This window comes from Oculina patagonica, chromosome 12 (genome assembly GCF_052425735.1).
Source record: "Oculina patagonica isolate OP01 chromosome 12, crgOcupat, whole genome shotgun sequence".
Lineage (NCBI taxonomy): Eukaryota > Metazoa > Cnidaria > Anthozoa > Scleractinia > Oculinidae > Oculina > Oculina patagonica.
In genome coordinates, this window is record NC_135769.1 from 1,890,998 (window position 1) to 1,910,494 (window position 19,497).

A 19,497-nucleotide genomic window follows, 5' to 3' on the forward strand; every position below is an offset into this window, starting at 1 on the left:
GGTGGGTAAAAGGCACTGGTAACTAATTTTGCTCGACCCAGTCCTCACTCACGGCAAAGGCGGTTGTTTTCAAATGTGTTTCGAAATGTGTTGGTGTCTTTGGTACGAATGAAACGAAGCTAAATTACTCATGATAAAGATTTTTTAGCCGCTGCACCCTCCAGAAAGAAAGCCATTCCTTTTCCTGTTATGGAATATTGGGAATAAGAAAGTTTACAGTAACGAACAAGCTTTCAAAAGCTCATAAACTACACTCCGACACGAAAATGGCGGTGGCTACAGATGACGTGCGTGTTGGTCATGTATCGTTTTACGATCGCTATGGCTTTGCTGTGTACAATCCAGGATCAGAATTTGCAGAAGAAGATTGCAGAACTCATGAATACAGGTAAGAAAGTGATAATGTTTATATGTGTTTTTGTCATATACAGTTGTTGAGCTGAACAAAATTTGTTGCGACTGGTGTTACATGTAACATTGAATCGTGTTTATAAATTTATTATAATAAATTAAACAGAAGGCCGTTGAATGTTCAACACCTACCGTTTAAAATGTTGTGCTGCGTAATTAACTTATAACCTTTAATTCCATTTAACCTTCTTCATTTTAAGCAAACCTTCAGATGAAGAATGTTCCAAAAGAAGAGCATTTTGGTCAAAGATGCTTGAAAATTGGGAAGAAAATCAGCTCTTTTCTCCAAAGCAGGTAAGGTAAACAGTGCTCAGAAATGCCAATGATAACCTTATGTTGGAAAATAGTTTATTTATGCCACAAATTAGCCTTAAAGTAGGTGTATATGTTCATGTATGATAATTTGGAACATCAAGACACTATAAATGTCTCCTAGTATACGTAGACACTTTTTCTGTTTCCAATCATGTTTGATGTATTCATATAGGTCTTTATATAACTTTTTTTATTTATTTATTTATTTATTTTTATTTATTTATTTTGTTAATCGTGCAGGTGCGGCGGTTCATAAAACTGGGAATACCAGATGATATGAGAGGACAGGTTTGGAACAAGATGATTGGAAGTCAGGCTATCAAAGTTATCTCCTCTTTTGATTACCAGGTACGCTGTAAATATCATGATACTATCCAATGTGGTGTTGAAGTGGGAAGCTCTAGATGAACGAACTCTACATTGTAATAATATTTTGGGGTTTTTTGTTGTTTTTTGCATGCATAGGCCTGCTTAACTGAGATTCGACAACTGCTTGTTGACTTGGGAGTGAGTGAATATGGAGGAACCAACTGTATTTCAAGACTGGGGCAGATTGTTGGTAAGGGAAAAAATACTTTTAAGGCCGAGGTGTAGTAAAGAATGTCTTTTTTTGGTGTACAATCCATAATAATCAATATCAAATGTAGAAGAGTAGCATGTACAGTAAAGAAAGTCCTGTCCAATAGCCCAGGGCTAGTGGATTTTCCTGTAGGGCCACTTGGCTCAATGGCAGGCGAGTCCTGTGGGCCACAGAAATCTGTTCATGATACCCATGACACGGCTGGTTATAACACTTCAAGAGTTCCAGAGTCCATTGTTCCAACATTATTATTTTACAACCGGTGAATATTTTTTAATATTTTAATTCATACAATGATAGGGTCACTGATTGACAATGATAAAGAAAATATCATAGATAGCCCTGATACAGCTATCATGACAAGACAGTGGAAAACGAAGCTTCAAAAACAGATCTCTGTCTTCAGGCAAATCATGTTAGATATCGGTGAGTAAACTGGCTGGAAATATATTCAACCTCTCCCCTTACCTTTCCCTCAAAGGAGCTTGACATCATGAATAGCACATTTTGAGAAATGTACGTGCAGCCTTACTGTTTTTTTTTGGTTTATCGTTTGTAGCTTGTGTGTTAATCTCAAACTTCCTTAACCATCCTTGTTACTTAGTCTATATTTTCATTTATTTTTGGTATTTTTAAATATTTTCTACCTAAAAAGCCCAAATATTATTTCAGGTTTCCTTAAGTAGAAAGGTTATTTTAAAGCACAATGTGAAATGTTAACACGCATTGGTTAAGGTGGCTGAACACAGTTTTCCAATCTTTGAAGTACCTACTGGCTATATGGTATCCTTTATTTTGCACTCATGACCAAACGGTTGCAGCAAATGAGCTCAAAATTGGCAAGTAAGCAAGATACATGTACACTAAGTGCTGCATTTGTAATTTTTGCATGCCACTTTAGACCATGATGCATTACCATGGCAACACAGCTAATTATAAATCATTAAAAACTCATTAATAATTCATAAAGAAAATACAGAAGAAATTAATGTTTAATGAGTGTCTTTATATCTGATAAAAGCACAGCTAAACTTTACGTCCAATTTTCTAGGCCAAAATAACCCCAAATCTAAAAATTCCTTTTCGTAATCAGCAGTTTTCTTGCTTTCTAAAGTACAGTCTTGCAAAATTTCCTTAAAATCTAAGAATGGTTTGCTAGGAATCACGCCTTTCTGGTAGGGCAATAAAACGCCCGATCACAACTTTTCGATCAACTGCGCACATGCAGCACTTAAATTTTGCTATTCTCCAAGCCTTGAGCATGCGCACTCAGACTTGCATTACCACTGAATCTAAAGAGTGCGCGGAAACTTAATTCAACCACCTTAACATCACATACATGTACCTGTTTGCTCAGTGATAGCACACTCTATCAGAAATGTGAAAGATGTATTATTTAACAGCCAGGAAAACATTATTTTCATTTAATTACCCCAGACAGATCTTTTCCAAGCCATAAGATGTTTATAGAAGGGACCAACGAAGGAAAAGAAGGACGTGCAGCCCTGTTTAGAGTTCTAGCAGTTTATGCAATGTACAATCCGCAAGTGTCATATTGCCAAGGTAACCATGTAAAATTTCTATGTGGCTGCACTGATATTAATGTGATCAGAAATATACTATTTCTCCTGACAATATCCATACGCCACAAAGCAGTCAGGTGATGATAATTAGAAAATCTTCATCTAGACGTTCAATGTACATTATTTTAAGTATTGTTATAACTGACAGAAATTGGAATCGAGTCGCTATTAATGAAAGAGAAGAAACAGGCTCAAGAGTGTAGGATGGGGCCGTAAAGCCTCTTGTGCAAATGATCTTTTGGCCTATCATGCCATTATTCTCCCTCATTTGTGTGGGGGAAGAAAGACTGTAAGATGAGCCCAAAGAAAGTCTCTGTGGGAGGATAGGGTGTTGGGGACTTGCAGTCATACACGCCCTTCCTGCCTTACAGAGGGAGGAAGGAGCAGTGGAGGGAATAATAAGAAATTATCCATCTTGTTCTGAACCTTTATTCTTTATGCTGAGATGCATAACCAGATGTACATGTAATGAGAAATAAAAACTTGCCTAAGTTCTTCTAGAACATGTAGTGAATCAACACAGGACTGCAAATAATTTTTTTTACTTGAAAGGACATAAGTCTTACTAAGACACCATCATGGTCGGACAACAAATTTTGGTTGGACATCACTAAAAACAAAAGGTTTAATTTTATTCATTGTTTCCGTAAAATGATTTACCGTCAAAAAATTGTCTGGACATCATGTCTGACCACACTTGGGATTTCGTCGGACATGAACAAATTTTGGTCGGCCAATGTCCAATGACCGACTGACCGACCTGCAACATCATGTTTTTTGTTTTTAATTTCTTCAGGCATGTCCTACATCGCTGGCATGTTTCTTATGAATATGGAAGAAGAGGTATGACTGCAATGTATGACTGTGTGTACAATGTAGGTTACGTGATATCTTTATTTTACCTGTTCTTCATTACATGACTGACAGTGACTGGCCATTCCAAACCTAGGAGACTGAGCACTTATTTACCCTGCACAACATGATATCATTAGACAATTGTAGTACAGTTTTTGTTAAGTATCCTACCAATACACAATTTGAGAAGTAACGAAAATTTTGTGACAGGAAATTTATACGGTGCAAAACACCCAAAGTTTTGATTTGGTAAGGAAGAACTGATTATCTGCTTAACGGGAAAGTTTTCTAAAAAAGATATTTGAAATTTGGACTGATAAAAACTATTACATGTATTAATAGCACACTTTCAAAAATAAATGAAAGGAAAATGGTATAGTTGCAGACATTCAATGTATAATTATTTTTTTTTATTTTTTCTCGTTCCTTTTTCCAGGAATCCTTTTGGTGTCTTGTGTCCATGTTTGAAAGACCAAAGTACTTAGCTGGCTATTTTAACGATTCTCTGGGCAAGTGAGTTCCAAAGACAATGAAACATTTAAAACTACATTTATTTTGTTACCTCCCATAAGAGGACACCTCTCTTGATTGTACACTTTTTCTGGTGATCCACGCAAGTACATTCACACTGTCGCTGAAAAAAAAAGTTTACTACCCTATCAAGAAACGCGATTCTCGCACCGAGAAAAGCGATTCTCGAACCGAAAAACACGATTTTTGTGTCAAGAAACGGGATTCTTGTATCTTGAAACGAGATTCTTGTATTAAGAAACGCGATTCTTGTATCAAGAAACGGGATTCTCGTATTAAGAAACGGGATTCTTGTATCAAGAAACGAGATTCTTGTATCAAGAGACGCGATTTATCAAGAAACGAGATTCTTGCATCAAGAAACGGGATTCTTGTATCAAGAAATGCAATTCTTGTATCAAGAAACGGGATTCTTGTATCAAGAAACGGGATTCTTGTATCAAGAAACGGGATTCTTGTATCAAGAAACGGGATTCTTGTATCAAGAAACGAGATTCTTGTATCAAGAAACGGGATTATTGTATCAAGAAACGAGATTCTTGTATCAAGAAACGGGATTCTTGTATCTTGAAACGAGATTCTTGTATTAAGAAACGCGATTCTTGTATCAAGAAACGGGATTCTTGTATCAAGAAACGCGATTCTTGTATCAAGAAACGCGATTCTTGTATCAAGAAACAAGATTCTTGTATCAAGAAACGGGATTATTGTATCAAGAAACGAGATTCTTGTATCAAGAAACGGGATTCTTGTATCTTGAAACGAGATTCTTGTATTAAGAAACGCGATTCTTGTATCAAGAAACGGGATTCTTGTATCAAGAAACGCGATTCTTGTATCTTGAAACGAGATTCTTGTATCAAGAAACGCGATTCTTGTATCAAGAAACGCGATTCTTGTATCTTGAAACGAGATTCTTGTATCAAGAAACGGGATTCTAGTATCAAGAAACGGGATTCTTGTATCAAGAAACGGGATTCTTGTATCAAGAAACGGGATTCTTGTATCAAGAAACGAGATTCTTGTATCTTGAAACGAGATTTTTGTATCAAGAACCGAGATTCTTGTATCAAGAAACGAGATTCTTGTATCAAGAAACGGGATTCTTGTATCTTTAAACGAGATTCTTGTATCAAGAAACGAGATTCTTGTATCAAGAAACGAGATTCTTGTATCAAGAAACGGGATTCTTGTATCTTGAAACGAGATTCTTGTATCAAGAAACGGGATTCTTGTATCTTGAAACGAGATTCTTGTATCAAGAAACAAGATTCTCTTATCGGGAAGGGTTTCAAGTGACAAAATTCTCGTATCAAAAGTCGCAATTCGATTTGAAAGCTGTGAATACGATGGCTTGCTCTTGAAAGTTTTTTATTGCCTTATGATCTGCGGGCAAAATTAATTGAACGCCACTTTTGATGTCCTTGCGGCGAGTTGCACAGCTTGCTAGCTGATCATAAAACCCTTGTTACTTTTAGTTGCTTATATTGACCATAGATTAGTTAATGAACTCTTCGGAAGCTTTGTGTTTAAATTTTGAAATCGACTTTTGCTTTCAGGCGATTCTTGTGTAGCGAGACAACAAACTCGACGCTATATCATAATTCATCCTTTGTTTAATTTTGTTTGTAGAATTCAGAGGCACGCAGCAGTTTTTGAAAGACTAATGAGACAGAGACGAGCCAAGCTATACAAACATTTGGTAAAGTAAATTACAACTGGATGCTGGAACTGCTAGGTTGATCAGAATGTGACATTTATCTTTGTCATTTCGACAGCATATTTAACAGATATGTCATGGTCCTTTTTTTAGGAGGCCCAAGGTGTGTCGCCGCTGATGTACCTGACGCCCTGGTTTATGGCCCTGTTCACATCCCTCCCTTGTTGGGACGCCGTGCTCACCATATGGGACCTGCTTCTGTTGGAAGGTACAGTTCTTTCTTTCTTTTTCAGGCAAGTTTTCTTTCAGTAACGCGAGGCAAGTGAGCTAGTTGTAGAGGCAATTTTCACCGTTTGCAATTACTGAGCAACGCTCTTTAGGATTGGACGGTGTAGACAAACAAGGCAAACAGTGCTCCTAGCCTTAAAAAGTGGTGTTCTCAACCAGATTTTCGTCCAACTCAAGGGTAAATCGGATTTTGTTCACAGGTATGTCGGTGATCTTTCAAGTCGCCCTCGCACTGCTGGACGTTCTTTCAGGTTTGTTTCTTTGTGTATTACGTTACTGAGTTAGTGGTACGGGTGTCCTGTTTTTCAGTGTGCTATGCTCTGAACTGAATGACCGCGCACAGTAGTACATAACATACAAACATACAAAAGTAATTACAAAAGCGATCTATCATGTTTACAAGCTTACTTATATTCATTTTTTAGTTGAGATTCTTCCGTTGACGGAAATAGCGCAAGTGTTGCCAATTTTACTGCGTCCTCCAGCAAGTCTGTAAGTACATTGACATTGGTAAATAATGAATGCAGGGATATAGCTAACAAGCCCAGCTGGCTTTTCTGGCCTTGACAGCAGCTCTAAAAGTTTAACTAAGGGTTTGTTTGAAATCATGTGAAATTTCAGCCAGATTTAAGTTCTATTTTAGCCGGTTAAATTAGCCGGCAGCCGTCCCTTGGCGACATCCCTGTCAGAATGATACATTACTCTTAAATTTGATGTGAAATCTATAATGAAGGGATTGCCTTACATCGCTTACAAAGTATTTTTGTACAGCGTAATTGTGTTTTCATTCTTGCCTATCTTTACTTAGGATAACTCGTGAAAAGCTTGTTGCAGCGATTTGGAAAGTGAAACCGATCCTGAAGTGGGAAATTGACTCAACTCAAGCTGTGATTGACGAAGAAAAGGAAAATCGGCAAGGTAAATTTCACAAAATAACCGCGCGAATAATACAAGGGTGGGAAGTTTCGCCTCGTCGCAAGTCTTTGCGTTAATGTGTGCAAGTCTATTTATTTGGCTTTCTATTTATGAAACAATGATTTGTTTGGGCTAAATAACTTAAGCATCATGCACTTGTCGAGAAGGGTTTTAACGATAACTTTCAGAGGGGCGAGTGTGGATAAAATGTCTGGTTTATAATCAGGGCGACGTTTAAAACAAATCGAAATAGAAGCCCGTTTCAAATTCCGGTTATTGTCAGTTTACGCATTCACGGTTGTTTTAGCGATTAGGAATCTTATGGTAATGATTAGGGTAATGATCATTTTTCCTAACGAAGAACCATTTAATCTCCACAGCTAAGAGAATTAAAAGAAGTTTGAATGATTGCAATGCAGAAAACACGAGAAAGAAGCAACGAACACTCAGCAACCAACCTTCTCAAGGTAGACGTGATACACCATTCTTACAAGAAAACGAATTGAGCCCACTCTCCCCGTTCCTCCCCCACTTCCCGATATCCTTTCGGAGATGAACAATAATAATAAAAGAACTTTATCAACTAAAAAACATGAGACGACTGTATTGGATATTGAGAGCGGACGAAATTGATCCAAATTGAAACGTAAATTAATGTAAAAAAAATGAACGGAAAAATACCGCCAAATCCTTAGGATTTTCCCACGATCCAAAAAAAGTCCTCCGTTATCGTTCGCTCCCTACTTCCAGCGGGTAACACCAACATTTATGAGAAAAATTGAAATTCAGTTATCACGAGATAGGGCAAAGAAAAATCTGAGTTCCCGACGGGAGGATAGAGGATAGAAATAATTTTTTAAGTTTGCTACTTTGGGTGATCCGTTATCTGTTTGATTTTTTTTCTTACAGACCTGGCTGAACCGTCCTTTTTTTCAACGCGTCATTGGGTTGTTTTCATCCAAAGAAGAGCCCGAAATTAAATTCACAACCAATGATATAGAGATGACCACATTTACAGTCGTCAGCGGCCAGAGCCCGGATGTACTGATGCCTGCGTTATGTTGTTCAGCGGCAGGGAGAACACCGAATGGAAGAGGTTCGATAACTATGACATATCTGTACTGTAGAACGATTTTGTTTGATAAATTGACATCATTTTAAACTCAGGCTAACACAATGTAAATGGAAGGGTTAATGCAGTCACAGAAAAGTCTTGGAATCCAGATCTGGGAAGTCAAAGAAAGGAAATTGTTTTGTAAGCCGATGATTGCTTGAAAAGAAGGAATTTATGGGGAACCTGTGTCGAACATCAAATATTCGGCTGCTAGAGCCAGACATTTTTGCTTACATAACAGTTTCTAAGATGTCTAAGATTTTAGGGGAGGGGAGGGGGTCGATTATTTCAAATTTTTGCTTCCGCAGGGAGGTTATATAAAGAAATATGGTAGTCATGAAATTTTAACTGTATCTCTGAAACTTTCACCTGTCATCTTTAAAATCGAAAAATTCTCTGTTTTTCGGTTTTTCGTGATTCTACTGACTACCGACGTTAAAATTGTTTTGAAATCGCCGTTTCGGCAAGTTAAATTTGCTTTCTTCAAGACTAACTAAAAAAAGTCAATATTTGGCACTTACGAAGTTTTGTTTGCAAATTTTGGCGATTTGTGAACTTAAAGGAAAAGTTCACTCCAGAATGGTCATTTATTTTCTTCACGCCAATAAAAAGTTTATACAAAGATATGTTATTCACCAAAATTTCAGCCTCCAACGTGCGCTATAACCCTGCGAAATCTTTCTTTGAAGTAGCCCAAAACTCGACAACTGAACGCCGCCATTTTGGAGCCTGGTAATGTATGCGTGACGTCAAAGAGCTCAGCCTGAAGTTTAGCGGGAAAATGTTAATAGTCGAAACTCCTTGTTTCTTTGTAGTAGCGTTTGTTTGTCAAAATACAAATGAGATACAAAAATCTTTTCGCCGTCTTTCAATATCTAAAAGAAAAATTACTCAATAAGAATGAGTAGGGACGAAAAATTACTGCCAAAGCGAACACAAATAATTGTGTGTTCCGAAAGCTATACGGGAGACTGCTTTTAAGAAGATCACAGATACAGTCTCCTACGTGAAAATACCCACACACAAAAAAGAAAGAGCCAGGAGCAATACCAACCAACATTTTGATGCGTTTATGTTATTTCACTTTTTAGTTGATTTCAGGGAGGACTTCCCAGAGAAACTCTTCTTGATCAAATATAAGATCGCAACTCCCAAAGTGAACTTTATGTCATTTTTGTAGTTAACTGACTGAGCTAGAAATGTTTGAATTATTTCATTTTAGATCAAGCAAAATTTTAACTTATTTATTACTTGTTTGTATCTTTTTCTCTGTCTTTTTCTCCTTCTATATTTATTTACATGTACAACCCAGTCATTGCATCCAAAATTTTTAACAACTTAGCCCGTTTTGTTATTTCTATTCTGAGAAGTGTTGTTGCCAATTTAAGTCAATTTTTGTTCATGCTGTAATTATTTGCCGTCGTCGTATTTGCTCGATTAAACGCGGGTCACCGATTAAACTCCGGCTTCGTATTAATAAACGTCGAGTCAAAAATGCTAACTTTTAAATAAACGCCGGGGACGTTTGATCGAGGTTCCGGCGTTTATTTGCGGTCGAGCTAACAAGTAAATATATTCTCTTAAATAGGACTGCTACGACAAACTGGTACGGTTTGCTTCTTTGGTAGTTTTTTTTATAATGTTTAAGGAAAGTCCGGCGTAAAATAACTAGGATGGATGCTGTAAACAAAATGAAACAGCAATGTTCGCGTTCGTGTTGTCATGACTGACGCACTGTTGTTTATAACAGTGAACGTTTATAACTGCGGAGGATGTTGGCGACATTGCCGTTTATGGACTCATTAGTTGTTTATGTTCTGCAGTTCGGTTTGTAACAAATCTTGATTGCAACATGCACGTGCCGTATGCAATACTGTTACGTTGGTAAAAATCATCCTCGGAGACCCAAGAGCAGTTTGTCGGCCGGGACGACGAGAAAAATCGTGGTTCTTGGGACTGAAAAAGTTACAAAAAATTGCACTTCGTTAATAAACACCGGACCCCGCCAAGTTTGAAATAAACGCCGGAGGTGTTTGATTTGAGAAAACACGGTAAGCAAAATGACTAACCTCCATTCTTTTCTTATTCTTTCGCCTCCTTTCGCTTGCATGTCGTTTGAAGGGAGGTACAGAAGAAGACTTCCTAAAAATTGTTTTTATATTGCGTCTGGCTTTTTCTATCTTTTGTGGGTATTTCCACGCCGGAGACTGCATCTCTGATCTACTTTGAAGCAGTCTTCCACATAGTTTTCGAAACACACAAATATTTTTGTCCGCTTTTGAGCAATTGTTCTTTTAAATATTGGAAGACGGTGAAAATAAACACCTCTTTTTGTATTTCTTGGAGCTCTGTGTGAGCAAAATGGTGCTGCACAAACAGACATTTTGACAAACAAAAGCCAATACAAAGAAATAAGGAGTTTCGAGTATTTAAATTTCCCCGCCAGACTTCAGGCTGAGCTCTTTGACGTCACGCATACATTACCAGCTCCAAGATGGCGGCGTTCAGTTGTCAAGTTTTGGGCTACTTCAAAGAAAGATTTCGTAGGGTTATAGCGCACGTTGGAGGCTGAAATTTTGGTGGATAACGTATCTTTGTATAAACTTTTTATTGGCGTAAAGAAAATAAATGGCCATTCTGGAGTGAACTTCTCCTTTAAGCTTATGTGTGAATCGTGATGCTAATCGAAAACCATTGCGCAAAAATGACGTCATACTTAGCCATAACTTGTTTAACAGGTAGTCCCAGGAGACCCTTAGTACGATCCAGACGTCAGCCAAATAAGGCGTCCCGGAGAAGGTCAAACAATGGGAAAGATGTGTTACGAAGACGTCACGTGGTGTGTCCGCAGGGAACTCTGGGTAGTCCTGTGAGGAGAAGTCCACGGTTAGCAGGACGACGAACACCGGTGGGGGTGAGTAAAATTGACATAACAGTGCATCGCTCAGGGAACACAATGATAACAAGTTGCCTGTTGCCTCTGTGTGAAAGCGACTCCTAGTGCGAAATCTGAAGTTAGTAAGCTATGGCCAAAGGTGCTTTTCTTTTGTAGCACCTAGCCTATGGAACTCTCTCCTGAACTATATAAGAGAGAGCGCCTCGCTATCAGATTTTAAGACTTGTATAAAGACATACCTTTTTAACAAATTTTATAATTAGACTTTTAGTTAGTCAGTTAACCAGTAAATTATATAGTTCAGTTAGACAGCTAGTTAGTCAGTTAATTAGTTAAGTTAGTTAGTTAGTTAATGAGTTAGTTTTTCATTAAAGGTTTTAATGATTCTTAGTTTTTATTTCCATTTTTACAGCTTAGCTATTTTATTTGTTAGTATTTCCTTTTATCACTGATGTAAATTTTTTAAGTAAATTTCACTTTTTAATAATATTTTTACTGTAAAGCGCCATGAGCCATGGATATGGCGCTATATAAATCTTTGATTATATATGATTATAACCATTGATATGAAAGAATGTTTTATCTGCATCTGTATTTAAATGAATGGAACATCAAGTGATACATTTGGAAAACAAGTTTTAGATGTGGTATAACAAGATATAAATGGAAAACAGAAGCTGTATTTGAATTAAAACAAGTATTTTTGTCCGCTATGGCGCGCTATACGTGCGAAACCATTCATATGAAAGTACCGTTTCATCTGCATCTTCATTTTAATGCAAATCATGAAACTTGCCCGAGGACTTGTTTTCAGATAGACAAAAGACAAATTGATACCATAACAAGGAGAAAGCGTAAAAAGTTTCCATGTTACCTTTTGAGAAACTCCGAAGTACTTCTTGCGACGATCTAGGGAAAATAATCTTCAGTAGGTTTTAGAAAGCCAAATGGTCGCCAAAGTTGCATAGGTGGCTTGAGGTTAGCCATCAAAATGTCATAATGTTATAAAAATTCATATAGTTTTATTTGCCGTTACTAATGAATCTTCTTGTTTGTTCTTTAAAGGCGAAATGCCCTTCTCCTCACAGTCTGGTGAAAAGGTAACTATTGTCAAAAACTGTTTATTTTCTTATTTTTGTGTATACGATACGGCTGAAATTTTCTGATCATTTATTTGCATTGCTCTTCAGTTCTGCCAAGAATCAACACGCCTTCAAGGTGTTCAATACCCCTACCCCGTTGAGGCGCTCTCAGGTGAGACAATAAACTCGTAGAGCTCATAAATGTAGGTCTGCAGTGCGTGCAGAAGATCATGCACTAGATTTAATTATAAAAAAAAAAAACTTGACTTGCCAGTGACATTTAGAAGCGAGGCTTTAATCCTCATGAATGATTCATCAAGTTAAAACAAAGGAAGGCAGAACCATGACGGTAGTTTGGATTTCTAGGATTTTATTTCACCGTTTTCTCCGTAGTGTTAGTTTCGATTAAGAAGATAAATCAAACACTCAAGACAGCGTTTCATCACATTTCCAAACGCCTCGAAGTTCGTCGTATTTTCAACTTTCTTCTCAGTGTATGGAAATGTGATGAAACACACTCTCTTGTGTTTTTTGTTTGTTTTTGTTTTTTGTTTTTTACATAATAACAATCAATAAGAAACTATTTAACTTGATATTTCCTAGGTCAGACCACTTCGTCGAGCTTCCCCGTCATCTCACGCTTCATCGCCCATGTCAGTCGTATCGCCTGACCTCTCAACGTCCCCGGATGTAGAAATGACGTCATTTGAACTCACAGAGAAGAAACTGGACTTTTCAGAGAGATAATTGGTTGATTGTTATATGAAGTCACTCTGGACAATCAGCTCACCTTCATTTCAAGACTGATTTTATTACGCCTGTGCAAATGTTAGTTTGAAGCAGCGATTTATTGGAGATCTTTAAAATGGTGTGCCCTAAACCAATCTACGTTTCAGTTCTATCGACGTCGAGAACTTTGCCAATCAGTTTTACATCAGTAGAAACTATTAACAAATGAATTCTAATTCTAGTGTTCGCTAACCCCTAATGCTTTGATCAGAATTAAGTTATAGTAGAACGAACTTACAAATGTGCCACGACTCAGTATCTGTTTAGGAGATATGTATTATAATAGCAAAGTCATAACTGATGCATTCTTAGCAGAATAATTATTTCTCCTTGTAATAGCTTATCTAAGAAATTGGTATAATTTAACACGACTTTCATGTGCTCGCAAGTACATCCTGCATGTATGAATTGTAAATATCGATTGATGTATTTTACAAGTGCTGTCGAAACAACCTATATCTTGTAATCCCGTTCGAAAGAAGCAAGGTCGTTCCTTTCGGGTGTATTAGCTCTTGGATGGTTGCTATCAGCTGACCAAATTCTGTATGCAACAGAGAAGTAAAAGGAAAAAATATATATATTTTTTTAGCTTAGTGTTCACGTGTTTCAAATTTCTAGATAGAAAAAGTTCATCTGCATGAATGAAGAAAAATGGACCATTTTTCTCTGAGAAAATCAGAAATGATTGTTTCATTAAAGTAGTCTGCGATGTGTTTGGGAATTACTATTACTAATCGGTGGTTCCTTCGAAAGGTCATTATGGGGGCTTTCAAAATTGTACGTTATCCCCCAATCAGGTTTTGCAGGTTTAATCTTGTTTCCGTAACTAAACAGCCATTCCCAGAGCCATAGCATCCGCCAAAATGTCAAATGTTAGTGCCCAGGCCTTATGACACTTCTCACTGAAGAGGTCCTTTAGTTCCTGAGAAAGTGTGAACAGCAACGCTTCCTTCACTACCTGCAATTTATAACACAAAAATTCAGTGTCCCCAACTTAGTAAGTATGGACAGTATTCTTGATCGCCAGTCGTTTTTAAAATAGAAACAAGCCCTGGCCAAACGGTAACGCAAGTAGTCGCAAGTTCAACTTGCTTAAAGCCTCGATCAAACGGTCATGATAGTTGATGATAGTTCGCTACTTCCAACTGTCATTCACTATCATATTGACTATCATGTTTGCGATCAAACGCTCCATGATAGTTGACGATAGTTTGTCGAAATCACGCAATGCGCTCGCGCATTTCGCGCAGTTCTCAACACCACTATCACTCGGTGCAAAAAACGTTTTCATGTTTTTTTCCCTTGTTTTCGATACTTTCACGCCATCTCTTGCTTCTGGCAGTGATATCTTCAGTGCTTTCTCGACATTGTTTTTACTCTTCTTCTTCCCACTCACTTTCTCGTTTTCAGCTTCACTTTAGTCCAAATATTAATCTAAATTTCGATTTTCTTCTTCACCGAACGATAGAATTTCCTTTGCGGCAGCCATGAATCTTGGATTGAGCCCGTCTTTGGCTAAACCGCTGACCAATAAACTGTCATGCACTATCATATCCCCGCGATCAAACGGTAAAAACTATCATCAACTATCATGTCGAATTTGAGCACGTCCAAACTGCATGATAGTTGGTGATAGTTGATGATAGTGCATGATAGTTCGTGTTCAAACGCGCGTAATAGTTGGAACTCTCATCAACTATCATGACCGTTTGATCGTCCAAGCTTTTGCAGAAAAAACGTACAATTTTAATAAAGGATCTTTCCCAATTACTACGATAATTCATTAAATGCTTTTACAAACAGTTGTTTAATTAATCACAACAGTTTATTGCTTAGAAACTGCCATGTCAGAGAATTGACTGGGTGCAAGATGGTACACATGACGTCATGCTCATGTGACATGTACAAATGTTGGAGTGCTGTTGAGTGCTTGTGTTATTATTTGGAAAGAAAGCAACGGAAGATCTTTGTCTTCTTTGAATACTTCACACGCGTTCCCCTGGCCCAAACGAATGATTTCGTCCTTCAGCGATTCATTTTACGAATTATGTGATTTGATGATAAGGCTTTTGAAAACGTGGTTTATCTATTGTCTCGGAAGCGAGCCTGCGATACTTACGCCAAACTGTTCTTTCTTGATTCCCATGTTGGCGTGAATTGCTCCCAGTCTCTCAAGAGCGGGCAAGAGCTCGGTCAAGTCGTCCAGATTTTGTACAGCTTTGTCTAGCGTGCTCATGACCAGAGTGATGTGAGCCTGGAATTCGTCACTCTCCACATTTGGGTTGGAGAAATAACTTAGAGCATCGGGAGAAATTTGAAATATCCTGAAATAAAAATAAACAAGAATCTGGTAGAACGGTGACAAAAAAAAAAGCGAAGAAAGAATTCTGAACTCAAAAAAACCTGTTATGGTGGCGAATGCGGATAAAGAAAATACATATAGCCAACTGGACACGCGTAAGGGGGGAGGGGGTTGGGGTGCAGTGGCCGTATGGTTAGCGCGCTGGACTCCGGATCGAGTAGTCCTGGTTTGAGCCTTAGCCGGGTTATACTTGTGAGACCGTGTATTCCCGATCGAATTAGAATTTAGAAGTGTTAGGTTTTTGGGGAGAGAGGAAAACCAGAGAACCCGAAGAAAGCCCTCGGAGCAAGGACGAGAACCAACAAAAACCGCCAATGTCCCTCAGTGCTCATCACAAAAATCAGACATTCCGCAGACATTTTATAGGATTTTATATTGATCATGTTAACAAGGTTATGAGCAATTATCTTTTTAATTATCCTCACTAAAACAGCTGTTTGGTATATTGAATTCTTAGCTATTAGGTACAGATTATTCATTGATATAGTTTTTGTTTTCATCTAACATTAACCTCTCAAGTTTATTGCGACATTACCTGTCGAATCTTTCGTGATTAGTCGCTAAATAAACATTGCTATTAGCGAGAGAAATCCTTCGCTTACCACCCAGGAGTTCAGAATTTTCTAGAATTACATTTTGCACCACAAGAGCACCACATAAAAGTACTGCTCCACAGATTTCATTTTGAATGGCCACACTTAATTTCAATTACTAAAAAATAAGATTTCACCCATTGGCTCGATGGCACCACCCAGAGCCACCTAAGGTTGAGGAACTTATACATGCGTCTAATTTCAGTCCAAGCCATTTTTCAGCAATAGTCTTTTCAAATCCATTTAGTTTTGAAGCAGAGTTCTTATCTTAAATTATACTAAAGTAAATTACTCCTTTGACCTCCAGACCTCATTATCGTATTAAACGATAAGGTAGCAGCTTCAAACGGAAAGGAATTTTATCTGCCTGGCATGTTTTGCAACCGCAATTCCATATGTGGATGTTTAGTTTCTGTAGGTCGTGGATTTAACGAAAACAAGTCTGGCGTCTTGAATGAGCTAGACAATGCTTTCAAAAGCTTTCGTAATCTTCTTTTCTCTGGGGGACAGGAAGTCTATTTTGGTTCCGCTTTGTTGCGAAAGAGGGTCGTTGCTATTTTGATCAACACCAGCAGCTCAGAGTGAAAAGCACTTTTCTTACGGCTCTACCATGAAAGGTGTTTCTTTTTCACTTAGTTCCCCTGCAGTTGTTTAAATAATTGTTTATAAAGAGATCTTGACTGTCATATTTAAGTAATCATGTTAACCCTTGCACTCGACTTGCACTAAGATTGCGATGAGCACGGTAACTTCTCATCAAGAATATCAACACCGCATTATTAAGCATACGAACTACATAAATTAAGGAAGTGATCAAGTTAGACAAATTCTTCCGTCTAGTACTATAAAGAAAGGTACGTGAGATGGTGTTATCGGAGCGTAAAGGGTTAATCGCATGGCCAGCCTTCGGTCATTTCCCAAACATTGAAGATTTGCCGAGAAAGTCAGCTGTTAAACTTACTTTCGAAATAATTTTTGTCCTGCTTGGACTTCTGGTTTGGCTGCTTCTCTCCAGGTCTCTCTGACAAGTTTTTTGTCATCATCAGTGAGTTCTTTTGGTGAACACGGGCTGCCCCTTTCTCTTGCTGCCTCTGGCATCGTCTATCTTTGGAGTATGGAGATTAGTCACGTGTCTTATAATTAATTACGTAAAGGGGAATCGATAGGACAGGGAACTGGGGTTGACTGAGTAAGTTAATCTGTTGATACATACCATGTATCGTCACTAAATAATGTTCGGAACTCTTACTAAATACAAAATTAGAAATCAACAATGTTGGGGTAGCTTATCCCGGTTTCTGTAGCATGAAGTGACTAGGAGTATCTCTACTCCCGCTTGGATGGGATGCTAGTCCATTGCAGCATTAGTTCACTGGTACCCATTTATACACCTGCGTGGAGAGAGGCACCATGAGAGTAAAGTGTCTTGCCCAAGAACACAACACAATGACCCAGCGGCCAGGCTCGAACCAGCTCGATCCGGAGCCCAGCACGCTAACCATTAGGCCAACTACAAAAATAAACAGAAGTTTCAGAAAAAACTGAGAAATTTAAAGCATTTCAAGGTTCCTTTAAATTTGCAACTGGCAGCTTTAATTGTCGAAAAAGTGCGAAGATCACTCTCAATCCATATATTGTTCAAGGGATATTTTAACTTATAACCCACCGATTAATTTTCGCGCGCGCTCATTGGACACAACGCATCACGTGGCACAAAATCGGACGACGGGTATCAGCGATTATTATTCAACACATGCGCGCGCTGCCCAAATATGGTCAAAATGTTAACGATATCTGTCATCCGTACATAACAGATATCCTGCGATATACGTAGGTTGGGAAGATTCGTCCGAAATCTTGTAAAGCGGTCCATAATTACAGTTTTTCTTTCTACAAAATGTGTTTCGTTGACGATTTGTTGAATAATAAAACAATTATCCTGCTCAATCTTGCGGAATATCGTCTGATTTTAGCCAACTCGGCCTACGGCCTCGTCGGCTAAGTATCAGGCGATATTCCGCGCGATTTCGCAGGATAATTGTTAAATATACCCCGTCCGATTTGATATCCGTCGCCCGATTTTGTAGGCAAACACAAAACAAACGAATGAAGTTTACCTTATTCAATTCTAACTTTTAATGAATTTACAGTTATAAAACTACGTAAACCAATCAACTTACATTTGTTTCAACCACAGTTACACCGGGTTTATTACGTAGGTTTTTTCCTATAAATTTACTGGCGATAAAGCGCGATGAAGAAATTAATCGGAGGGTTATAAAATAAATAAACCCCTTTCTGGCTTGCTGGTATATTGGAGGATAATGCCCTTGGCTGAAAGATTGTCCTCAAAATTTCACAGTTGCCCTCGAAGCTACGCTTCTCGGCCAACTGTTCATTTTTCGACAATCTTTCAGCCTCGGGCATTATCCTCCGATATACCAGCCGCCTGAAGGGGTTTATTTACTAATTAATTTCTGTTGTTTTCGTTAACACGTTAATAATAATTATATAATTAGCGTAAATTGACTGAAAACATGACTGCACTTGCACGGCTGTTTGTAATATAAATATTATCGGACCAGGATCGAGAAATTTTGATTGTTCGGAAGCAAAGGCATTTTGTTAATTACTGTACTCGGTAGGTATGTATATTACTGTAGCTATGCAAAGAGCTAAATTCTTCCGAAAATTAAAAGCTTCCAAAGATTATCTAATCAGTATAACTTGGAGCAGCTTGAACAGAGTTAATTGGGTAGTTTTGCATAGTTTTTACCACTGAGAATGAGACATAAATACACTTGATGACGATACCTATGCAATGATTGTGCTGAGTTGAGTGTTTCATGTCTCTGTATATTTCACGCCATATATCATGCACAGAATGTAGCCAGTTAACAGACCGTTCGCCATTAGGATTCCAAACGCGATGAAGGTATTGTTCATATGGCCAGTATTAAGAAAATATTCCGCCGGTGTAATGACATTCGAGATAAGATACTGAGTGTTTTGAAATTCCTTTCAAACTAGTTATTATATTGCACAAAAACCGATGTTTCATGTATTTTGCTGCGTTGTACAAATCATTGTGTGTAAATTGCTGATTCGTTTACGTTACAGATAGTTTATAGTGTTGAAAAAACGGCCGGAATACTTAAAAAGTTATTCACTGAGTTATGCAGACTTACCTCTATGGAAGAGGTCAGATCGTTTGGCGAAAACTGGTAGCTCGTTTTTCCAAGCTATGATCTATGCATGCAGATTTTAATTGGATTAACACGACTTGGTTTTTGTTTTTGAATGAAATAACAAATGAACTATCTTCTAATGCATATACTATTGTACACTGAACATTTTCAAGTACTTTAATTAAGGGCCGATCCGCACTAGCGACAAAGTTGTTTGTTGTTGCGAGCATGGCGCGTCACGTAATATGACCGCGACAACATCGTAGCAATTTTTGATCCGCACTTGCAGTACACACATGTATTGAAGTAAATGACAACTTCATTACAACTGGTTG

At 38.0% G+C, this 19,497-nt stretch overlaps 1 protein-coding gene and 1 pseudogene across 2 annotated transcripts; one reads left to right on the plus strand and one right to left on the minus strand.

Annotated features, from left to right (window-relative positions):
* The first annotated feature begins 82 nt into the window (after window positions 1–82).
* Window positions 83–12,977, plus strand: LOC144633765 (uncharacterized; annotated as a pseudogene). Its single transcript, XR_013567099.1, has 19 exons — window positions 83–388; window positions 612–705; window positions 967–1,074; window positions 1,192–1,285; window positions 1,607–1,732; window positions 2,744–2,869; window positions 3,686–3,732; window positions 4,181–4,257; window positions 5,908–5,977; window positions 6,089–6,203; window positions 6,424–6,474; window positions 6,649–6,715; window positions 7,032–7,141; window positions 7,519–7,605; window positions 8,048–8,234; window positions 10,991–11,166; window positions 12,214–12,248; window positions 12,339–12,402; window positions 12,834–12,977. The product of XR_013567099.1 is annotated as an uncharacterized LOC144633765 (transcript).
* An 846-nt stretch (window positions 12,978–13,823) lies between these two features.
* LOC144633800 (neuroglobin-like) lies at window positions 13,824–19,193 on the minus strand. Its single transcript, XM_078492675.1, has 4 exons — window positions 19,163–19,193; window positions 16,936–17,075; window positions 15,139–15,343; window positions 13,824–13,977 (listed from the first exon to the last, which is right to left on the minus strand). Exons 2-4 carry the CDS (start codon window positions 17,070–17,072, stop codon window positions 13,846–13,848), a joined length of 474 nt encoding a protein of 157 aa, XP_078348801.1. The 5' UTR covers window positions 17,073–17,075; window positions 19,163–19,193; the 3' UTR covers window positions 13,824–13,845.
* Window positions 19,194–19,497: the final 304 nt, after the last annotated feature.